The sequence below is a fragment of the Thamnophis sirtalis genome, unplaced genomic scaffold, assembly GCF_051295495.1.
Source record: "Thamnophis sirtalis isolate CommonGarterSnake01/CBP01778 unplaced genomic scaffold, rThaSir2_p1.2 scaffold_2, whole genome shotgun sequence".
Taxonomy (NCBI): domain Eukaryota; kingdom Metazoa; phylum Chordata; class Lepidosauria; order Squamata; family Natricidae; genus Thamnophis; species Thamnophis sirtalis.
The window spans coordinates 61,848,321-61,867,533 of NW_028261382.1; the positions used below are offsets into that span (position 1 = coordinate 61,848,321).

At 45.2% G+C, this 19,213-nt stretch overlaps 1 protein-coding gene across 8 annotated transcripts in view; it reads right to left on the reverse strand.

Moving 5' to 3' along the window:
* Positions 1 to 19,213, reverse strand: part of FBRSL1 (fibrosin like 1) — a 615,070-nt gene that overhangs the window by 66,856 nt on the left and 529,001 nt on the right. For all 8 annotated transcript variants that reach the window (XM_087705779.1, XM_087705776.1, XM_087705775.1 and 5 more), the window contains one exon: positions 11,462 to 11,507. In XM_087705779.1, the coding sequence (XP_087561905.1) occupies positions 11,462 to 11,507 (46 nt within the window). The remainder of the gene's footprint in view (positions 1 to 11,461; positions 11,508 to 19,213) is intronic.

Sequence of the window (19,213 nt, forward strand, 5' to 3'; positions counted from 1 at the left end):
AATATACAGTCAATCGTGCCGAACGGAGCCAGAGTAAACTTTGGAACACAACAGCTTTTGATTCCTGGCGTCCCGACGGGGACCTTAATTATTTAATGGGTGGCTTGTGGGTTTCTTCGACAGCGGGAGGGAGACCGGGGAGGTGGAGGGGGGAAAGGAAGTTGGAACTCTCTCTCTCTGACACACACAAACACACCGATACACACACCACATGTGCACGCAGGGCCTGTGGTTTTCTGTGCGGAAGGGCGAAAAGCGTCTGAGGCTGGGAGCAGGGTAAGAGGCGATGCCAATTATTCTTGGATGAAGGAGTCAGAAGGAATCACATGAGACTTTCAAGGAGAGATTGGACGGCTATTTGTCAGAAATGGTGTAGGGTCTCCAGCTTGAGCGGGGGTGGGGGGGTGGGGGTGGGCTAGATGACCTACAAGGTAGATCATCTACCTACACAGATAGACAGAAAATAAGAGATAGCTAGATAAGTAGATAGAAATTAATAGGTGGGTATGTAAGTAGATAAATGATTATATAGAGATAGATAGATAGATAGATAGATAGATAGATAGATAGATAGATAGATAGATAGATAGATAGATAGATAGATAGATAGATAGATAGATAGATAGATCATAGAGAGAGGTGGATGGATGGATGGGTGATAGATGGAGGGAGGGATGGAGAGTGAGATAATTAGATAGATAGATAGATAGATAGATAGATAGATAGATAGATAGATAGATAGATAGGCAGACAGACAAATAGATAAATGGATAGACAGATAGCTAGATAAATAGAGATAGCTAGAGATAGCTAGATAGCTAGATAGCTAGATAGATAGCGATTGAGATAGATAGCTGGTGATATTGTACATAGTTGGGCATGTAGATAGATAGATAGATAGATAGATAGATAGATAGATAGATAGATAGATAGATAGATAGATACAGACAGACAGACAGACAGACAGACAGACGTGATAAACGGACAGAAAGACAGACAGAGAGATGGATACGAAACGCAAGGCCTGTCAGAACATGAGCGATGCCCCTGACGACTCTCTCTTCCTGTGCTCGGTTAGGACACGATCGGCTGCTGTGAGCAATATCAGGATTTACACATCTCAAAATGAAGCTAATATAAAAATCAATTACTGAAACATACCACATGTCAACCCTGGGATTGCTGTGGAGAATGAACTATTACCGCTCGCTGCACGGATTGATTGGGCGAGCACGTCTCCTGCTCATCAGCGGAGCACCCCATGACTCCCAGGGAGGAAGGGAGGGACAGGGAAAGCAGTGTGAGTGTGTGTGTGTGTGAGAGAGAGAGAGAGAAAGAGAGAGAAAGAGAGAGAGAAAGAGAACGAAAAGGATTGTGCATCAGTGGGGCAGGCAGGGAAGAAACGGGATGACCACAAAAATTCAGAATTTTTTCTTCCCGGGCCAGGCAAGGATGCAGACGAAAAGTGAGAAAGCCACCTCCCTCTGCAATTAAAAACCCACATTGATCACTTTCATTGACCAAACAAAAGGAAAACCAACGGTGCCCTCCGGGGTCAAGCTAAGCCTCCCCTTCTGCATGTCCAGGCACCCCACAAAGCAGCACCCCCCCATCCCCGCTGACATGTCAAATTACTAGTCAATTGCTGCTCTGGCCTCTATTATACCGGTGACCTGTACTGAGAAGGGGGTTACGGAGCTTGCTGGCTGAATCTCTAATGGGCCATTTTACACAACGTTGGCACAGATTGATATTGATAGCTTGTCAAAGGCTCCTCTTTTATTTTATTTTATTTTATTTTATTTTATTTGAGAAGGAAGCCTGTGGCAATGCAAGGTGAGGAAAGCAAGGAGGAAGGCTATTCGGATGGTATTTAGAAAAGAAAAGAAAAAAAGGAGTTATGGAAACACAAGTGTGCGAAAAACCCTCCTGTGGATCAACGAGAGAGTGTTTTGTTACCAAGTTTTCAGGCGAAAGTTCTGTTTGTATGCGGAGGCTACTCTAAGCCCTCCAGCTCATCTCCAGAACTGTAAAAAAAATGGATGTCCAAAAGGTGTTTTATTATTATTATTTTTACAAAAGGCAACTGGACTTTCTTTGATTTTTCTCTTGAAGATGTTTCACTTCTTAGAATAGAATAGAATAGAATAGAATAGAATAGAATAAAAGACTTGGAAAGGACCTTGGAGGCCTTCTAGTCCAACCCCCTGCCTAGGCAGGAAACCCTACATCACTTCAGACAAATGGCTATCCAACATCTTAAAAACCTCCAGTGTTGGAGCATTCACAACTTCTGGAAGCAAGCTGTTCAACTGATTAATTGTTTAGGAATTTCTCCTCAGTTCTAGGTTGCTTCTCTCCTTGATTGGTTTCCACCCATTGCTTCTTATTCTGCCCTCAGGTGCCTTGGAGAATAGCTTGACTCCCTCTTCTTTGGGGCAGCCCCTGAGATATTGGAAGACTGCTATTATGTCTCCCCTAGTCCTTTGTTCCCTTAAACTAGACATACCCAGTTCCTGCAACCGTTCTTCCTATGTTTTGGCCTCCAGTCCCCTAATCCTCTTTGTTGCTCTTCTCTGCACTCTTTCTAGAGTCTTCACATCCTTTTTACATCATGGCAACCAAAACTGGATGTAGCATTCCAAGTGTGGCCTTCTCAAGGCATTATAAAGTGGTATTAACACTTCACGGGATCTTCTTCTTCAGAACTTCTTCAGAGCGGAAGAAGCTTCTTGGATGAGCAGCGAAAACGTCTTCAACGAAAGTCCAGTTGCCTTCTGAAAAAGCACCTTCAGGGTAACCGTGACCTGGATGACTGAGAATCTCCACAGGCAGGTAGAAATGGATGCAATTTTGCTCATCGTTCGTTTAGTGACTGTTCAAAGTTACAACGGGACAGAAAAAGGTGACTTGTGACTGTTTTTTGCTGCCTCCCCATGATCGTGTGATGATTTTCTCTCGATTGGCTAGGCCTCCTGCATAGATCCTTCTCTGAGGGCTCCTTCTGGATTTGCCCAAAAAAGAGAGTGAAACCCAATCAATCAATCAATCAGAATACAGCTGAAAGGGACCTTGGAGGTCTTCTAGTCCAGTCTCCTGTTCAAGCTGGAGACCCTATACCATTTCAGACAAATGTCTCCCCTGTCTCTTCTTATAAGCTGTCAGTGTTGGAGCACCCACAACTTCTGGTGGCAAGTTGTTCCACTGATTAATTGTCCTCACTGTTAGGAAGCTTCTCCTTAATTCCAGGTTGCTGGATCAGTTTCCGTCCATTGTTTTTTGTCCTGCCTTCTGGTGCTTTGGAGAATAATTTGACCCGGCCTTCTTTGTGGCAGCCTCTCAAGTATGGGGAGACTGCTATCATGTCCCCTTTAGTCCTTCTTTTCTTTAGACTAAACATACCCAGTTCCTGCAACCCTTCATATGTTTTTGTCTCTGGGCATTTTAATCTTCTTCGTTGCTCTTCTTTGCACTTTTTTTTTCCCCCTCCCACAAAGTCTCAACATATTTTTTTGTGACGGCCAAAACCAGATGCAGCATTCGAGGCGTCGCCTTACTAAGGCTTTATAAAGCGGTACTAAATACTCTTCATGTGATTTTGATTCTATGCCTCTGTTTATACAACCCGGGGTTGTGTCCACTTTTTCTGCATGCTGAAGCAAACCATGGTTTTCCACGGCTCCAGAACGGTGGCTAAATAAATGTGGTTGGAGCCCTGTGAACTCTGCACCGAGACCGAGCGTGAGCCAATCCAAACCTTTCAATCGTGCTAACCAAACCAAGAAGAACCCGTTTGGTCTAGTTGGACTGCTTTTTCCCTCTTCGGAGGGCTGTTTGAAAATCCAAATTTGGTTAAAACAAGAGGAGCCTCATTAGGCATGAAATGTTTATGAAGCCAAACGAGAGGGAAAGGTAAACAAAGCAGGAGAAAAGATGAAAAGTTAATTTGATTTCTCTTCTTTGGAAAAAAAAACACCCCGTAGCTCAAGGTAATATAAATTGTTATTAGTTGGAGGGTTGGAGTTATTTATTGAAACGCCTTTCTGCCTAACCCTATAGCTTCTTTTAATTGACTTTCTTTCTAAACTGCAAATTTAAAACTTGGCTGCTGGGGTAGAGCTGAGCACGTTGGTTATATATTCCCCCTTCTTTCACCCCCCCCTCTCTCTCTTTCTCTCCTTTCCCTGACAATCGACTATATAATTAAAGGAAACAAATCATCTTTATACAACATTTATGCCAGCAAGACAAATTTATTTGTTTTTTGAAGGCGCTGTTCTCTTTTATCCTTTAAGGTCTGGCGTGCTGTTAAGCCTTCTAGAATATTTAACAGGGCCACATTTTAAATGTAAACTATTTCCACGAAATGGACCAAATCTCCCCCCCCCCAAAAAAAGGCACTTCGCGGAGGCATTTATGCCACCGAGAATAATTTGGGGAGATGCTACTGGTTTTTTCCTTTCTTTTTCTTTCTCTCTCTCTCTGCTCTGAAAAACATGGGCCTGGCTTTGGATGCATTAAATCAAAAAGCAATTTCAGTCTGTAATGCCCAAGTAAATAATTAAATACTTCCTATCTCCTACGGTATTACTTCAATTTATTTTGTGCCCGGCGATGGGGGGGGGAGGGAAGCTACGCGGGTACCCCAATAACTTTAAAATAAGCGCCGATTGCTCACTAGAGGTTTACAGCTCAACTTTTCACCCCAATACTGCGGAGGGATTCGGGGAGGTGGGCTCAGCTGTGGACATTCTTAGCTGGCAAGGGGTCAGGTTGGGTCTCGCCTGCTTGTCTCAGACAACACTCCGCTGCTGTTGAGATTAAGGCTGTAAATTGCTCTTCTCCACCAGCTGTTGACATTTCGGGCCTGGGTAAGTTGAGCTTTTACCGACAAGAGACGAGAGGCACTGATTGAAAATTGACCCCGAGGGGTTGCAAGGGTTTCCACTGGACCCTGACTCAAAATGCCACAGCAGGTAGATCAACTACTGTGAGATGAGAATGGAGAGGATTCAATAGTGCAGGGGTCACCAACCTTTCGGACCTCAGGGACCACTAAATTCATAATTTTAAATTCAGCGGACCACTAATATGATCTGCCTAATGACCGGATGGGTGGGCGTGGCTAGGTGGGTGTCACTCACACTGAGGGGCACCTCACCAGTCTCTATTCACCCCACCCCTCTCTGCCACTCCTCGCCTGCCCGCCTGGGCTCCTTAGGGCCCCAATAGGAAGCAGTTGCTGGAGCTAAGCAGCCACCATGAGAAATAGTTGGCAAAACAGCTCAGCTCAAATTGGTTCTGGCTGAGAAGGAGGCTCAGCAGACGCACCTCACTGAGGACAACCAACATATGCTTTCCAAGCAGAGGGAAGACCTGCGGGAGTGCAAGGCCAGGTACCGGCGCCTGGAGGCTCAGCGGGCTGAGATGGTCAGCCAGTTCCAGGCCACGATGCAGTCCCACTGGAACGAAGCCCTCTGGCTCTTCGCCACCAGAGGTGCTTCCCTCCAGCCTTCGCCCAAAGACCCCCACCAGGAGGCTGAAGCAGACCCCATTGGAATTTCTGCCCCCCTCCGACCCGCACAAAAAGACCCCAAAGGGGGAGACTCTCTGCAGCAAGCATTCATTGCACGTATCCGGCCCAGAGGCCGTAGTTTGAGGACTCCTGATTGAGTGCAATATAAAAAATGCAAATAATTTCTCTGCAGACAAAGTTTTTCTGCAAAATTTTCTTGTGGACCACCAGTGGTCCACGTACCACCAGTTGGTGACACTGCAGTAGTGGAAATAGGAGATTTTAGAATCTTACAGGAAGGCTTGGCCAGGAATAAGTGAATTCGAATGTGACATGAGTTGACACAGGTTGTTCTTGACTTAAAACCATTCATTTAGTGACCAAAGTTGCAACAGCACTGAAAAAAAGTGACTTGGGATCCGGTCCTTGCGCTTAGGATGGCCTTGTGGTGATGTCATAAAATATTTGGACATTTGGTAACTGGCATGGGTTTAAAAATCATTGAAAGGATGATAGAGAGATATTCAATAAGACAGGAATATAGATGGCTACATGAAGAAGACTAGATAGACATATAGACAGCTAGGTAGAATGAATAGATAGTGTGGATAGATGGATGGAAGATGGAGAGAGAGGGGGGGAGAGAGAGAATAGATAGGAAGGTAAGGTGAATGGATGGACGGACAGACAGATATAAAGACAGACAAATAGAATTTGATGGATGGATAGACAGACATTGAGAAACAAAATGAATAGATAGATAAATGATATAGATAGAATGAGTGGATGGAATGGATAGAGGGATGGAAAATGGATAGATGATACATGGATGGATGGATGAACGGACAGACAGAAAGATAGAAATCTCAATAGATAGAATGGATGGACAGATGGAAAGACAGACAAATAGAATGGATGGGTAGACAGACAGACATTGGCAAACAGAATAAATAAACTGATGTTATAGATAGAGGGATGGGAAATCTATCTATCTATCTATCTATCTATCTATCTATCTATCTATCTATCTATCTATCTATCTATCTATCTATACACACACACACACACACAGACAGACAGACAGGCAGACAGATAGGATGGATAGGTGAGTGGGTGGATGGATGGATGAACAGACAGACAGACAGACAGACAGATAGAATGGATGGATGGACGGACGGAGAGACAGACAGACAGATTGATCTTTGAACCATTAAAAGCTGGGCTGAAACCAAACTTCTCAGCCTACAGTTTTGATTCTGGCCAAGTCCCTGGCATGGTTGCTTGCTAATTAAGAGAAGCTGTTTTCCTCTGATTTCTTCCCAGATCCCTCGTTCTGTGCTGTCAGTGGAGATCCAGCCAGGATCAAACTCTTCTGGCCAAATGGAAATCTAATTAGCAAACTCAACTACTGTTTCTCTCCATAAAAAATAAAAATCTTTCCAGGGCTTTGAGAAATTCCGGGCCTCTTCCGAAGCCAGAAGGAAGACACGGGAGAAGGAAGACACAAAGTTCAACCTAGAGTCAAACTTTAAGCTGGAGAAGACACTTCCTGGACATACCTACCTACCTATCTACCTTCCTTCCCTCCCCCACCTTTCACTCTTTTACCAAATACCTTTCCTTCCTTCCTTCCTCTCCTGCATTTCACTTTTACCAAATATCTCCCCTTCCTTCCTTCCTCCCTTGCCTTTCACTCTTTTACCAAATACCTTTCCTTCCTTCCTTCTTTCCTTCCTTCCTTTCTGTTACCAAATACCTCTTTCCTTCCTTCCTTCCTTCCTTCCTTCCTTCCTTCCTTCCCTCTCTTTTACCAAATACCTCTTTCCTTCCTTTCTCTCCTGCATTTCATTCTTTAACCAAATACCTCCTTCCTGCCTTTACCAAAGACTTCCTTCCTTCCTTCCTTCCTTCCTTCCTTCCTTCCTTCCTTCCTTCCTTCCTTCCTTCTTTCCTCTCTTTTACCAAATACATTTCCTTCCTTCCTTCCTTCCCTCTCTTTTACCAAATACCTCCTTCCTTCCTTTCTCTCCTGCATTTCATTCTTTAACCAAATACCTCCTTCCTGCCTTTACCAAATACTTCCTTCCTTCCTCCCTCCCTCCCTCCTCCCTCCCTCCCTCCCTCCCTGCCTTCCTTCCCTCCCTCCCTCCCTCCCTCCCTCCCTAGATGGAAGGAGAGGGCTGTAGAAGGCCGGATAAGTTCAGCACGAGTGTTAGTTTTCATTTCACTACTAGCCCGCTGGCAACAACCAGGCGGAAGGGCCCTTCCTTTCAAAGGCCTCACACCCCCTTAGACCCCCCTCTGAAATAAACAGTATGGCTTCTCTCCTGAGCTTTCGCATTTCCAGCCTTTAAAATGATTTAGATTTATGGTGACAGGTTAGCACAGCAGGAAAAAAGAAAAGGGGGGGGGAGCGGAGAAGCAGGGGAAGAAAAAAATGCTTTCGACTCCCTGGCAGCAACCAAATTATGTGGCTGGGCGAGCCAACCAACCAGGTCCCCATTTGGGATCAGACGGGGCAGAGAAACTGTGGAGGGCTTCCTTAACAAGAAATCTCTCCTGCTTGGCCCGAGGCGCATTTCTTTGGCAGAGCGGACAGAATAAAAGGCGCATAAAGTAACATCCAAGAACCTCCAGCCTTTCCAACCGTCTGCATTTACAAGCTGCTCGTTGGGAGACTGTGGGTTAAGACGGTGTGTGTGTGTGTGTGTGTGTGTCTGTTGTGGGGCGTGCGTTTAAATAACACACACTGAGTGTGTCGTTTTAAATGGTAGACCAGCTTGCCTTCAGAAGTTGTGGGCACTGGGGGTGTGTGGTTTCAAGAAGAGACAGGACAGCTCTCTGTCTGGAAGGGTAGAGGGCCTCCTGCTTGAGCAGGGGGTTGGACTAGATGACCTCTAAAGTCACTTCCAACTCTTGTTATTCTGTATTCTGCAAATCCTGGGGTAAGGGGCTTATAGAATGGATCCCATTCTGCTGAAGGATCTCATCAGAAGGAAGGCCTTTTAGGTTGCATCCTAGAGACAGTCCTCAATTTATGGCCACAATTGAATCCCAAATTATGTTGCTAAGTGGGAGATGAGGGTCAGCGGAATTGGATTCAATTCAGAATAGATTTGGAAGGGACCTTGGAGGTCATCTAGTCCAACCCCCTGCTCAAGCAGGAGACACTATGTCATTCAGAGTGAGAGAATAATAGATTTGGAAGGGACCTTGGAGGTCTTCTAGTCCAGCCCCCTGCTCAAGCATTAGATCCTATACCATTCTAGACAGGTGGCTGTCCAGTCTCTTCTTAAAAACTTCCAGTGATGAAGGACCCACAACTTTTGGTGGTAAGCTGTTCCACTGGTTAATTGTCCTCAACTGATAGGACATTTCTCCTTAGTTCTAGGTTGCTTCTCTCCTTGATTCATTTCCAACGTTGTTTCTTGCCTTGCCTTCAGGTGCTTTGGAGAATAATTTGCCCCCCCTCCTCCTTGTGGCAGCCCCTGAGATATTGGAATCCTGCTATCATGTCCCCCCCATTGCTCCTTCTTTTCTCCAGATCAGCCAAAACCAAATCCTGCAACTGTTCTTCATATGTTTTGGTCTCCGGGCCTCTTACCAATTGTCCTCTTGTGGTGATCAGGATGGATAACAAGCTTAATGAACTATACAATGGTCTAATGAAGTATATACAGTCCATCTGAAGGCACAGCTGCGTGGAAATGCAACAGCATGCCAGGGCAGACTGAAACCATCATGTGCCAAAGGCCAGGGAATGCTCAAACAATGGCTGATGGATGAAAGTACCAAGAGTCAAGGACACAAACTTCTATGCTCAAGAAGAGAGAGATTCCTAAGTGTTTTCGAAACACTGTTCTGTGACTCACAAGATGGATGAAAACAGCTGTTCAAGAGTCCAGCAGTCCCCCAGATGTAAAACAGGTGAAGAAGAGGACTGACCAGAGTGGAAACCAAAATAAACAATTCCTGTGCAGCTTTTCATCCCCCATAAAGACAACAACTAATCACCAATCTTAGGAAATGTTACGGGTGCCTTAGCCAACGAAAGAAGGGTTTACAAAAAAGGAAAATTAGCCAGAAAAGAAATGTGAAGAAAAATCATCAAGATTCAATCTTAATATACTGTATATACTCGAGTATAAGCCTAGTTTTTCAGCCCACTTTTTGGGCTGAAAAAAGCCGCCTCGGCTTATACTCGAGTCAGTGAAAAATTTGCCCGAAATGGAGGAGAAAAAGGGGCGGGGCCATGCCGCTGGGTGACACTCGTGAATGGCCCAGTGCCCCTGAGTTTCCCCTCCCTCTGTGTCAGTTTGCCGCGCAGCGCGCACCGCACCATCCCCCCTCCTCACGTTCTAATGTAATGCAGGGCTGTCTTACGATTCCCCTTCCTCCCCCTCCTGCCGCTCTGCAACCATGTCCCACCTCCTCCTTGTTATGGCAAGCAGCCACATAGCGATGTCCCACCTCCTCTGGTACAGTGATCCAATGATAGGAATCACTGTGCCGTGTGTCATAGGAGGCGGGACATCGCTCCCGCGGCTGCACGGGACATCATCATCACAGCGGGACATCAGCATCATGAGGTGAGTGAAGTATTTCATTGAATACACTGCTAGTTTACTGTTTTTCTTTGAAATAAATATTCAAAAACATTATTGGTATCTATTTTTATTTTTGAAATTTATCGGTAGCTGCTGCATTTCCCACCCTAGGCTTATACTCGAGTCAATAACTTTTCCAGTTTTTTGTGGTAAAATTAGGTGCCTCGGCTTATATTCGGGTCGGCCTATACTCGAGTATATACGGTAAGTGCTGCTGGAAGGAAGGAAGGAAGGAAGGAAGGAAGGAGGGAAGGAAGGAAGGAAGGAAGGAAGGAAGGAAGGAAGGAAGGGTAAAACAATCTATTTTAGGGAGAGAGAAGAGGAGAAAAGGGATGGATGGAAGGAAGGGAGGAGAGGAAGAGAAAAGAAATGGAAGGAAGGTAGGAAAAATAACCTATTTTAGGGAGGGAGTAGAGGAGAAAAGAGGTGGATGGATGGAAGGAAGGAGAGATTAGAAGAGAAGAGAAAGAGAAAAGATGGATGAATGGATGGATGGAAGGAAGGAGAGATAAGAAGAGGAGAGGAAGAGAAAAAAGATGGAGGGATTGAAGGAAGGAGAGATGAGAAGAGAGGAAGGAGAAAAGAGATAGATGGCAAGAAGTAAGGAAGGAAGGAGAGATTAGAAGAGGAGAGGAAGAGAAAAGAGATGAATGGATGGAAGGAAGTAGAGATAAGAAGAGAAGAAAAGGGATGGAAGGAAGGAGAGATGAGGAGAAGAGAGGAAGAGAAAGGAGAAAAGAGATGGATGGAGAGATGGAAGGAAGGAGAGAAAGGAGAAAAGAGATGGATGGAAGGAAAGAAGGAAGGAGAGATGAGGAGAAGAGAGGAAGGAGAAAAGAGATGGACGGATGGAAGGAAGGAAAGAAGGAAGGGAGGAAATAATTCACTTTATCATACATAAGAATCTCCAAAACAAGTGAAGCATTCTAGACAAAACAACTGAAAATGCAGAAAGGAAAGAAGATAGACCACATCTGTTCTAGAGGGACAAGGCAAAATGTACATGGTTGAAGTCCAAAACATGAAGAAGGCATGAGCAAATACCGAAGCAGACACCCCCCCCCCAATTCACATGAGTATAAGATGGGTGGGAGGGATTTCAAAGATTCTGCTATTACAGCCAATGTTAATAAAAGCGATTTTGGTCTTCTGATGGGAGACAACCTCTCGGTTTGGCCTACACAGCTGGGTGGACAGAAACCATAAGATAAAGGGGATTCCTTGCAGGTTGATGGCCAGGATAGTCCTCCAAGTTCCCAGCTGTGGGAAGAGGGTCTCCAGAATCACAGGAAGAAGTTTAACCAAACACCCAAGAAGCAATTTTTCCGTCTTCACCTACCTTTCGTTGCTGGAGGGGTGAACAGCTTCTCGGAACCTTCCGACACCTGAAAGACAAAGCCAGAGAAAAAATCTTCAGTATTTCTCCAACAAATATCTGGAGGACGGGCGATATTATAACATTATACAGGAAACATGGAAAAAAAAGAGAAGACAGAACGGCATTCAAAATCAAGGCTTAGAGAATGCATCTTAAGTCCTCGACTTACGACCGCAACTGAGCCCAGCGTTTCCGCTGTTAAGCAAGACGGTTGTCAAGTGACTTTCGCTGCATTTTACCACTTTTCTGGCCACCGCTGTTAAGAGGATCCCTGCCGCAGTTGCAGTTAGCGACGCGGTTCTTAAAGGGATCTGCCTTCCCTGTTGGTTGTCAGAAGGCCGTAAAATGGGAATCATGTGACCTGGCAACAGTCATAAATCTGTTGTGCCAAGTGGCTGAATTTGACCCCGGAGGGATGCTGCAACGATTGTAGGAGTGGTGTGGTGCTCTAGAGGTGGAGCTCTTGTCTCACAATTAGGAGTCTGGGAGTTTGATCCTAGGTAAAGGTTCCCCTTGCTAGTCATTGTGCTAGTCATATGTGTTAGTCGTTCCTGACTCTAGGGGGTGGTGCTCATCTCTGTTTCAAAGCCGAAGAGCCAGCGCTGTCCGAAGACGTCTCCGTGGTCATGTGGCCGGCATGACTCAACACCGAAGGCGCACAGAACGCTGTTACCTTCCCACCAAAGGTGGTTCCTATTTTTCTACTTGCATTTTTTACGTGCTTTCGAACGGCTAGGTTGGCAGAGACTGGGACAAGCAACGGGAGCTCCCTCTGTTAGGCAGTGCTAGGGATTCGAACCGCTGAACTGCCAATCTTTCTGATCGACAAGCTCAGCATCTTCATCACTGAGCCACCGTGTTAATCGTAGGTAGAGGCAGATATTTCTCTCTCTGGGCACAAAGAGAATATATCTGCTGAAAAAAACAAAGCAAAACTCTGCACTGGCGTCAGGAAGGGCATCTGGCCAGTAAAACACTTTGCTAGCTCCATTCAGTTGCCCAGACTCTACCTTGAAGGGGATTATGGGGTCGTTAAAAGAAGATGATGCCCCTGCAATGGTTGTAAGTGTGAAATATGGCCACAAGTCATCCTTTTTTCAGCACGGGGGTGAACCGTCACTAAACGGACTGTCGTACCTCGAGGACTGCCTGCACGGATCCCCCCTAAAAATTTATCTGTCTTCTTAGAAACTGTAAGTGAAATGTCTATGGGTCAAAGGTCCACTGCCGTCGTATTTCATTTTGTAAGCGACCACACAAGTGTAGCCGTTTATACCTGCTCTCCGCTAATCGGATTATTATGTAAAATGGTTTCCTCCTGTTTATATATCTAGGCAGCATTCTGCTCTTTTTTTGAAACTCCATCCAGGCTACCTTTCAGCCCCAGGAATTATTTAAGAAATCCAATTAACCTAAACCCTATAAACAGCCTTCTGGTTAATCAGGGATATTCAGTTTCGGGCCAGGATGTCAATAATGTACAGTCAAGGCAGGGGGGGGGGGGGGGGGAGAACAACCTCCATCTACCTGCATAAGAGTTTCCCGAAATCTAATTTATAAAGCTTGATTTCCCCTCTGCAAAACAGAACATAAATAAAGCAGGTAAACAGCTTTAATAGCATCAATAACATAAAAAACATCATCCAGAAAGAATGTTCTTTCTGTGCCAACTCGGGAAGCTCAAACTGCCCAAAAAGCTGTGGATTCTTTACAGAGGAACGATTGAGTCTCTCATCTGCACCTTCATAACTGTCTGGTTTGGCTTTGCAACCCAACAAGACAGACAGAGACTTCAGAGGAGAATCAGAACTGCAGGAAAAACAATGGCTGCCAACCTGCCTTCCATTGAGGATCTGCACGCTGCATGAGTCAAAAAGAGGGCTGTGAAAATACCTACAGACCCCTAGCACCCTGGACACAAATTGTTTCAATTCCTACCCTCAAAATGAGACATTATAGGGCACTGCACATCAAGACACCTAGACACAAGGACAGTTTTTCCCGAACGCCATCACTCTGCTAAACAACTAATTCCCTCAACACTGTCAAACTGCACTGCTATTAATCTTCTCATCGTTCCTATCACCCATCTCTTCCCACTTATGACTGCAGGACTGTAACTTCGTTGCTTGTATCCTTATGATTTATATTGATTGTTTCCTAGTATGATTTGATTGCTTATTTGTACCCTCTATCATTAAGTATTGTACCTTATGATTCGTGACGTGTGTAACTTGTCTTTTTATGTACACTAAGAGCATATGCACCAAAAAACAAATTCCTTGTGTGTCCAATCATAAAGAATTCTATTCCTATTCTATTCTATATTTTATTCTCTATTCTATTCTATTATTCTATTCTATATTTTTATTCTGTGTTCTATTCTATTCTAATTTTATTCTATATTCTATTCCATTCCATTCATTGAGGGAGGGCTGCCATATTCTAGACAAGGACCCTGTAGGTAGCTCTTGATTTATGACCACAGCTGAGCTCCAAATTTCTGTCGCTGAGTGAGACAGAAGGGAGTTTTGTCCCATGTGCTCGTCTCCGTTTCAAAGCCGAAGAGCCAGCGCTGTCCGAAGACCCCTCCGTGGTCATGTGGCCGGCATGACTCAACGGCGAAGGTGCACGGAACGCTGTTAGCTTCCCACCAAAGGTGGTTCCTATTTTTCTACTTGCATTTTTTACCTGCTCTTGAATGGCTAGGTTGGCAGACGAAAATAAAATAAAATAACCAGAAGAAGCCAAATGTATGGCTAATCTAGGCTGGTTTCCCTTCCGGACATCCCTGATTTTATTCCGGCCTGGCTTGTGTGTTATGATGTGCTTTATGAATGACTCTAGAGTGGAGGCATATTTCATAGCCAGAGGTTTAGGAAATGGGATAAACACGCCGGAGAAACATTAACCAGGCAGGCTAACAGCTCTGGGCTGGGACCCAGGAGATTTGCAGGAATCAAGGGGGAGATTTTCTATTCTGGTTTCTTTGGCCTCCGGAACTGGATTTTCTTTTTTGCAAGAGCAAAAGGTTGTAAGTTGCGGGCGCAAAGACAGGTAGCATGAAAGAGGGCAGCAGTGGGTTTCACATTTTGTTACAACCTTCTGTGCATGCGCCCGGCCTCAAAAATGCGCCTAAATAGGAGATTTCCGCTACTGGTTCGGGCAAACCGGTCTGAGCCGGCTGAATATCTCCTCTGAAAAAGGGGGAAGTTACAAATTTGGAGCCTTGTTTTCCATCAGGGTTATTATCTCTGCCCACTGGGCAAAATACCCCCCCCCCAAATGTTTTTGAGATATGGTGACATCCCTCTCTCTCCCTCCCTCTCCCTCCCTCCCTCTCTCTCTCTCTCTCTCCTCTCGCTTGAGGTTAGAATGCTTAAATCACCTCTTGCTGGAGGAATGAAACGGAGGGTAGGCATTCCTCTCTGCCAAGATTTTGTTTAATGGCAGACCCTTGCCGTGCCAGCTAACCTATAAAACACTGTTCTTGGCAGGATGGTTTCTCTGTATGCCATAAATTTCAGATTTCCTTCCCTCCTTCTCTGTCCTTCCTTCCCTTTCTCCCTCCCAACCACTCTCTGTCCGCCATCCCTTCTTCTCTCTTTCCTTCCTGCTTCTCCTCATCCCTTCTTTCCTTCCTCCTTCTGTCCTTCCTTCCCTTTCTCCCTCTCTCTGTCCTCCCTTTCTCCCTCCCAACCACCTTCCTCTCTCTCCTTCCTTCTTCTCTGTCCTTTTCTGTCTTTCCCTCCCCCCTTTCTCCCTCCTAACTACCCTCTTCCTCCATCCAGCCACCCCTCTCTCCTTCCTTCCTTCCCATTTCTCCATCCCTCCTCCCTCTGTCCTCCCTCCTTCCCCCTCTCCTTCTTTCCTTTCTCCCCCTCCAATCTCTCAAGCAAAACCCAGAATTCTTCTTGATGAACCAAACAGGAAAAAATTGACTTGGATGGAGGATTAGACAAATAAGTCTAGGAGAATCCCACCTAATTTTGTTGGCTGTTTCCCTCTCATTTCCCCAGACCTTCCTTATTTGCAGGAGATGGTGTCATGGGATGAAGAAACGGGATGCCATCTCGTTCCTCTCAAGCCGCCAGGCGCCTGGGCTCACCCCCCTGTCCTTTTGCTCCCACCCCTTTCTCTCTAGCCATGCCAAACCCGGTAAAATCAGCCTGGCATTATTAGGCGACCGGCATCTCCCTTATTAAAGGATTCTTCGCCTACCGGAATTGTGCAATTGCTCAGTTCATCACGCCAAATTAAAACAATCTCGCGCCTTTGATCTTTCAAGGAAAGGATTTAGGAGGATGAGCGAAACGAAAGGCCCATGAGAGAGAGGGGGGGGGGAGAGAGAGAGAGAGAGAGAGGGAGGGAGGGAGGGAGGGACTTTGTTCGCAGCAACAGGCTAATACCGTGGTGTTGAAGGGATTTTAGTCCGCGCAGGAATATTAGCCAAGCAGTGAAACCAAACGCAAATAAAGCTGACCCCGAAAATGATCATTATCAGCCCTGCAGAGAAAGCTTGAATGCGGAAGGACGCCTGGCAGATCATCGTTCCGCCACGATAAATAGGCGTTTGAGACAGTGGCGCACGTTTCCATTACGAAGAAAGCCAGATCGTGGGCCAAATGTTTCATCCTAATCAAAGAGCTCTCTTTGGCTTGGGGGTCTTGGCGCCCCCATCACAGCAGGACAGCTCCACGCTCATGCCAGTCATGGCGGGGCAAGGCTTTTCAACAACTGTGCCCAAATGAAGAATGGGATTCTTTTCTTTCTTTCTTTCTTTCTTTCTTTCTTTCTTTCTTTCTTTCTTTCTTTCTTTCTTTCTTTTTCTTTCTTTTTCTTTCTTTACTTTTCCTTTCCTCCTTTTTCTTCCTTCCTTTCCTACCTTCTTTTTTCCCTTCTTTCCCTCCTTCCCTTACTTTCATTCCTTCCCTTCCCTGCCTATTTCTTCCTTCCCTCTTTCATTTTTCCTTTCTTCTCTTCTTCCTTTCTTTCTTCTTTTCTCTTACCCCTTTCCTACCTCCCCTTCTTTTCTTCTTTTCCTCCCTTTCATTTCTTCCCTTCCCTTCCTATCCTGCCTATTCCTTCCTTACCTCCCTTTCATTTTTTCTTCCCTTTCTCCGTTCCTTGTCCCAGCTTCTGCCAACCTAGCTGTTTGAAAGCACATAAAAACGTAAGTAGAAAAATAGGAGCCACCTTTGGTGGGAAGGGAACAGCGTTCTGTGTGCCTTCGCCATTGAGTCATGCCGGCCACATGACCATGGAGACGTCGTCAGACAGCGCTGGCTCTTTGAAACAGAGGTGAGCACCGCCCCCTAGAGTCAGGAACGACTAGCACATATGTGCACAGGGAACCTTTAATTTTACCTGTTTAATGTTCAGGGCAGATACCGTAAGTGCAGAAGCCTCACAGTTTACTAGGACTACGAAGTGGGGCTATTAAAATATGAACATCCTAGTTGCATGCTGGCTACTTTCATCAGTCTACCTTTCCCAGCTGACATCCAGCACGGCTCAAATTAATTGCTCAAGGTTTTCTCAGCAACCAGAACTGACAACCAATTATCCATTAAAAAAGAAAAAAGACTCTACAGTGTTTCGTTCTGCCTAAAAAGCATTTTAAGGAAAAACAGAGGGGTGGAAGGATGGACTGACAGATAGACAGACAGGAGGGATGGGTAGATACAGTGAATGAATGGCTGGCTGGATGAATGAATAAATAGGTAGATAGATAAATGATAGATAGATAGATAGATAGATAGATAGATAGATAGATAGATAGATAGATGGGCAGGTAGACAGACAGACAGATATAGACAAGTAATGATAGATAGATAGATAGATAGATAGATAGATAGATAGATAGATAGATAGATAGATAGATAGACAGACAAATGATGATAGATGGATAGATTATAAATAGGTGCTTAGATAGATAGATTGATAGATAGATATAGATAGATAGACAGATGACAAATAGATATAGACAGGTGATGATTGATAGATTGATTGATAGACAGACAGACAGATAGATGATAGAAAGGTGATAAGAAAGATGGATAGATTATAAATAGGTGGATAGATAGATAGATAGATAGATAGATAGATAGATAGATAGACTGACTGACTGACAGACAGATAGCTATGGGTGGGTTAGATAGACACAGACAGATGATAGACGGGTAAGATATATTATAAATAGGTGAATAGGTAGAAAGACATACATACATACATACATACATACATACATACATACATACATACATACAATATGTATCAGTAGATGATGGACAACAGATGTATAATAGATTAAAGATAGGCACCCAATAAGCACAATATAACCTAAAAAACACGACTGGACAAGACACAAGCATTGCGAAGCCATAAAAGCAAGTTAAATAGGACGGCAATTAATATAACCATTACATCAATCTTCGAACATAAAAGCGAAGGCTAAAAAGCCAAGAACTCAAGGAATCAAAAAGACACGAAAAGGCAAGCAACGAGTATTAATTAACAACAAAATGCTGTTGCTTTCCCACCAAAGTGGTACCTTTTTATCTACTTGCATTCACATGCTTTCAAACTGCTAGGCTAGCAAGAGCTGAGGCGAGGACAGGAGCTCACCCTGTCGCGAGGCACTTAGGTGTCGAACTGACGAAAGGCAAAATGCTTTAGCGCGTAACAATATAAGAAAAGACACTCATCTTTTCATTCATTTTGTTCTCTCACCCAAATGTGCTCCTTTCTCTAGATGCAACCTTCTAGATCAGCGGCCACCAAGTGGTGGTCCGTGAGAAAATTTTGGTGGTCCGTAGAAAAAATATTTGCACTTTTTATATTGCACTCGATCAGGGGTTCTGAAACTACGGCCCCTGGGATGGATACGTGCAATGAATGCTTGTGTTGCTGCAGAGAGTCTCCCCCTTTGGGGTCTTTTTGTGCAGGTCGGAGGGGGGGCAGAAATTCTGACTTGGGGTCTGCTTCAGCCTCCTGGTGGGGGGTTTTGGCCGAAGGCTGGAGGGAAGCGCTGCTGGTGGCGAAGAGCCGGAGGGCCTCGTTCCAGTGGGACTGCATGGCCTGGAACTGGCTGACGATCTCAGCCTGCTGATCCTTCAGGGACCGGTATCTGGCCTTGCACTCCCACAGGTCTTTCCTCTGCTTGGAAAGCCTATGCTCGTAGTCCTCAGTGAGGTCCTTCTGCTGAGCCTCCTTCTCAGTCAGAATTTGAACTGAGCTGTTTTGCCAACTCTTTCTTTGGTGGCTGCTTAGCTCCAGCAACTGCTTCCTGTTCAGGCCCTAAGAAGCCAGGCGGGCAGGCAAAGAATGGCTGGGAGAGGAGGGGCGAGGAAAGGCCGGCGAGGTGACCTTGATGTGAGTGATATTGACTTGGCCACGCCCATCCAGTCACATGCCCACCTAGCCACACGCACGCAGCCGGTCATTAGGCAGGTCACATTAGTGGTCCGTGGGATTTGAAAGTATGAATTTAGTGGTTCCTGAGGTCTGAAAAGGCTGGTGACCCTTGTTCTAGATGCAACCTTCCTCACCCAATGGACGTAGTGATCCATTCACACCTCGTGTCTCTGTTTCGGTGGAGCTCAAGAGAGCTCAACCACTGGGGAAGGCAACCAGGATTTAGCCTATCGGAACAAAGTCCTCCTTATGATGTTTTCTAGGGACCTGCATTTTATCATCCTAACGGCCTGCCAG